This window comes from Nicotiana sylvestris, chromosome 3, assembly GCF_000393655.2.
Source record: "Nicotiana sylvestris chromosome 3, ASM39365v2, whole genome shotgun sequence".
NCBI classification, from domain to species: Eukaryota; Viridiplantae; Streptophyta; class Magnoliopsida; order Solanales; family Solanaceae; genus Nicotiana; species Nicotiana sylvestris.
Window position 1 is genome coordinate 147,097,665 of NC_091059.1, and position 4,261 is coordinate 147,101,925.

General features: G+C 35.8%; 1 protein-coding gene across 6 annotated transcripts; it reads right to left on the reverse strand.

Annotated features, from left to right (window-relative positions):
* Window positions 1-255: 255 nt before the first annotated feature.
* LOC104231347 (uncharacterized) lies at window positions 256-3,867 on the reverse strand. Of its 6 annotated transcripts, none has more exons than XM_009784327.2 (4): window positions 3,533-3,867; window positions 1,954-2,931; window positions 965-1,851; window positions 256-871 (listed from the first exon to the last, which is right to left on the reverse strand). In XM_009784327.2, the coding sequence occupies exons 2-4, from the start codon at window positions 2,912-2,914 to the stop codon at window positions 527-529; spliced, it is 2,193 nt and encodes a 730-aa protein (XP_009782629.1). In that variant the 5' UTR covers window positions 2,915-2,931; window positions 3,533-3,867; the 3' UTR covers window positions 256-526. The 6 variants fall into 6 exon arrangements, with proteins under 6 accessions (XP_009782629.1, XP_009782626.1, XP_009782625.1 ...); XM_009784324.2 differs by having other exon boundaries at window positions 1,954-2,935; XM_009784323.2 differs by having other exon boundaries at window positions 1,954-3,102.
* Between the last annotated feature and the right edge of the window lie 394 nt (window positions 3,868-4,261).

The following is a 4,261-nucleotide window of genomic DNA, read 5'->3' on the forward strand; positions in this document are numbered from 1 at the left end:
AGGTCACTACTGCTGAGTAGTATTGGTTTGATTCACTTATTTCTTTCATTTCTACTTCGTATTTCTTGATTATCAATTGGTATTGAACTAAATCACATATCTTTAAAATCACTAATCAAATTTAATTGTTACTCGTATGTTCGAGGTAAACACTTTACCTATACACATTACATGAACCAAAAAGGTAAAGGAATAGTTAGTTTTTGTGCTGCAATTTTACGCTGTACACTGCTTTTCCTCATAGATATACAAAAGTAAAGCCAAGAAGTTCATGCGCAAGTAATATCCCTACAGGCATTCATTCATTTAAAAAAACTATGGAAAGCAAATGTAACAATGTCCAAATAGGTGATACACTGATAGTCCTACAGATGATGCAGTAATTTTCTATGCGCAAATTATTGGAATTTATAGTTGCTGGATATTTACATGTATAAATGGGACTGGATCAATGATTGCTGCTGTTGCTGCACCATGTTAACTTAGATTCTGCCTCAATGCATGATTGGAAGGTTCGATCGCAGCACTATCTCTTGAAATGGTTGATGCCATCACAGGCTAAAGTTCCTTCAAGATCACCAATAATTCGTGATATACGAACTTCAAGTCCTCTCTGTACTTCCCTAAAATGTGTTCTAATACCATCCGCAAACCGCTTCACATCGAAGCTTGCAGGTGTATCAAGCTCTTCTGCAGCTCCTACAAATCCAGAAGCAATCCTTGTTTGGACTTCCATCAATTTCTGTCCTGTTGCTACTATGTATCTTTGCAGCTGAAATGTTTCTTCAAGAAATTGCTCTAGCATCTTAGTTTCTTCCTTCGTTTTTCGTGTAACTGAACTTCCGCAATTTACATTCAGGTTCTTCTCATGCTGCATATCACGCACACACAAAAAAAGAAATGTAGCATAGATAATTTGACAAATTAAGCTACAAAGATGTTCTCCTACTTAGTTAGGACGTACCATCCGCTTGCATAGATCATCAATTTTCGTCTGAAGGGACTCGTAACGAGCAACTTGTTTATTCAATAAAGACATCAATGCATAAAATCCTCCATATCGTTCATTATCATTGTTTTCACTATTTCCAGGACGTTCTTGCTTTCCTATCAACCTCTCGAGCATGATAAATTGCTGATTCAGCCTCTTGATTTTGTATGAAACTCCAAGAGCATGCAAATCCATTTTCCATAAAGATTTCTTCTTCTTAATATCACTATCACCTTCTGAAGTTGATGATGTTACACCATTCTGAGCATCCTCAGTACTGAAGTGTTCTTCCCTAGAACTAGCATTCATATTTGAGGCTCCATTCTGTAGAGTCAAAATTATGTCTTTTTGGGGGTTATTTGTTCTGGTGTCAACTTTTCTTCCATTCTTTACCTTTTGAGATATTTCCTCAGGATTGTTCTTTGTTTCTTGCTCTTTCTCTCCTTGTTTTGTCTTTATAACTGCTACATTGGACCAAACTGTATGATTGGCTAAGCCCTGGTCTTTTGGACAAGCATTTGCATTGGACTTTTGGGAATCAAGAAAATACTCAGCTAGTTGCTGCCTGAGGGATTGTAATTCTACTTCTCGATTCAATAGCAATCCATCTAACTTCATATTTTCTTGCCGGAGCTGAACTAGATCATGATCCAGCACTTCAATATGCGACTGTAACCTCTTTGATTCCAGTTCCATACTGAGCAGGCGCCAACGGAAAGCTTCTAACTTCTCATCTTTGAGTCTCAATTGTTCAGCAAAAGCATCAAGCTCCATATGATGCCTCTGATCAACTGCAATACTGTATTTTTCAGCCTCTGATCGAACCCAATTCTCTAAGTCCTCAACATCATTCGTGAGTACTGCATAAAAAGATTGAAGTGAATACATAAAACAGCATAAAACAAAAAGAATGAGAACTCCATATATTAAAATTCTGAAGGAAACAAGAGATGTAGTCTTACTTTCTTGAGTCTCCTCAGTAAAGAATCTATCAGAAATATGAGAAAATAGTTCTGGCTCTTTTGTACACTCAGGCTGCTCATCGATAAGATAATCCGTCTTTTGTGATCTGCTTTTTCCAGTCTCCAACTTTGGATTCATACGTTTGTAGAGCATACTTTTTAATGAATGTCTCTCATACCTAGACTCAGAAGCTGATTTCCATCTCTCCATCTCTAGTTCAGCTTGTTTTTTCTTGGCTTTTGATAATTTGATCTCTTTTAAAAGCATTTGTTTCTCTGCTGTGTCCAATTTGGATTTCCTAAGCATAGCTGACAATATTTGATCTTTCTGGTCCAAGTCCTTGCGCATTTTAACCAGCTCCATGGATAGTTTTTGAGTCATCAAGATCGACTTCTCCTTTTGCTCCAGCGCGGTATTAAGCTCTTGCTTCGCTGCTTCAGCTTGTCTGAGGGCGCGCCCCATCTCCGCCTCAAGCTGCCGTTGATTAGACACCAGTTCAATGAATGCAGTCTTGTGTTTAGAGATCTCATTAGAATGCCTCTGAGCATCAAAGTTTGCATTGTTTCTCAATTCTTCTGCTAAAGCTTCAGCCTTTTTCATCTTTTCTTCAAAATCATAATTCCTTTTCCCTTCTTCCTCTATGATTTTATCTTTTGACTGCAACATTACATTGCTCTCCTCCAACTTGTTATTCAAATCAGCAATAATTATATCCTTTTGCTTTTCAAGAACTCTCAATTCATTCATAAAAGCACCAATTTGCTGCCTAAGTTTCTTCCTCTCATTGAACCAACACTGTTCTTGTGCAGCATATATACCAACAACTTTCTCATTAGCTTTTGCATCTTCCTTTCTTAAGCTCTTCAGTTCTTCAACTTTTTTCTGTGCATTCTCAAGTTTAAGTAATAACTCAGACTCTTCATCCTTGAGACAGGAATTTGAGACACCCTTTTCTTCCATTAATCAAATTATGTTCTCTTCCTTAACAAAAAGTTTCAGAAAGAAGAATACATCATCAGTGCATTTGGTTTTTTTAAGTTTGAAACATAAACCACTCCTTTATTATCATTTCATAAGTTGCTTCTCAACTGGGATTTTAGGGGGAAAACAGTGGCGGAGGCACGAATTTTACCAAGGGGTGTCAACATCTAAAAAAGTAAACACAAAAAGAAAATAAGGGGAGTCAACATATAATATTTATACATAAAAATAATTTATTTACCTAGCAAAACAGCGCTACGGGTGTCGCCCCTTAGCATAAGGTGGCTCCGCCACAGGAAAACGGGAAATTGAAAAAAAAAAGGTTATTGTAGAGATAATGGAAGAGGGAGAAATAAGATCCCAAATTACATTTTTAGTTCAAGAGGTGGAAGACCATAAGACATGATAAGATGAAAGAGACAAGAACTTCTTGTGGTCCAGCTAAATATTTGAAGTAAATTAAAAAAAAGAAGGAAAAGAATGGTCTTATCATCATGTATCAAGAATCTGAAATGACATTCTTAAAAAGCTAACACTAAACAGGTTACAATGCAGAAATTTTACTATAACTTAAAAATTCAAGAAACAGAAACTTACAAAGAGTGAGCTCAAGATTTCTTCAGCTGACAAACAAAAGAACCCCACAATTCTGAGCTAATAATATTGATGAATTATAGGACTAAGAATTCCAGCTTTTAAGCATGAGGGAGAAGTCAGTCACAAGGAAAACAGCAGAGTTTGGTACCATTTCTGTTATCCAAATGTATAAGTTGACAGAAAATGCCAAAGGCATGGACTTTACACTTGTTATATGTCTGCAAAATTAGTTAAAAAGCTCTGCCGCTATAACCGAGTAAAAGGAGAGAAAAAAAAAAATCAAGAATTCTGTTCCCTGGTTTTCAGTGAAAAAAGCTGACCCATAAAAGCCCCACTTTCGCTACTCCTTTATTTATTTTTTTGTTTTTCCTTTATTTATTTTTTCTTGCGTTATGGCCACTGAAATAGAGGAAGCAAAAAAGCTAGATTCCTGGGGAAACTTGTCACTATTAATATTTAATATTACTAAGAAAATTAAAGGTCAAATTAAATTAAATAAAAGTACATCTCTATCTAGCTTGCAGGCCCACGAAATATTGAATCTTGCCAGGGTGTCTTGGTTGTACATACTACATACATGTATTTCAACATTTGCAATTTTTATATTTCTTATTAATTTCTGCACCAAAACAAAAAAACAAAATCTTTCTTATTATTATCTTTTTCCTGACCCTTTTATATTTGAACTTAGGGGACGTTTGGTTAGGAACCAAGTTTTTTTAAGATTAA

Bases quoted from the DNA above. Each gene is read 5' to 3' on its own strand.
- LOC104231347 (XM_009784327.2), bottom strand. From the start codon at position 2,914: ATGGAAGAAAAGGGTGTCTCAAATTCCTGTCTCAAGGATGAAGAGTCT. The intron at 1,852-1,953 runs GTAAGACTACAT...CTTTTTATGCAG, and splicing joins TACTGAGGAGACTCAAGAAA to TACTCACGAATGATGTTGAG. The intron at 872-964 runs GTACGTCCTAAC...CGTGATATGCAG, and splicing joins ATGATCTATGCAAGCGGATG to CATGAGAAGAACCTGAATGT.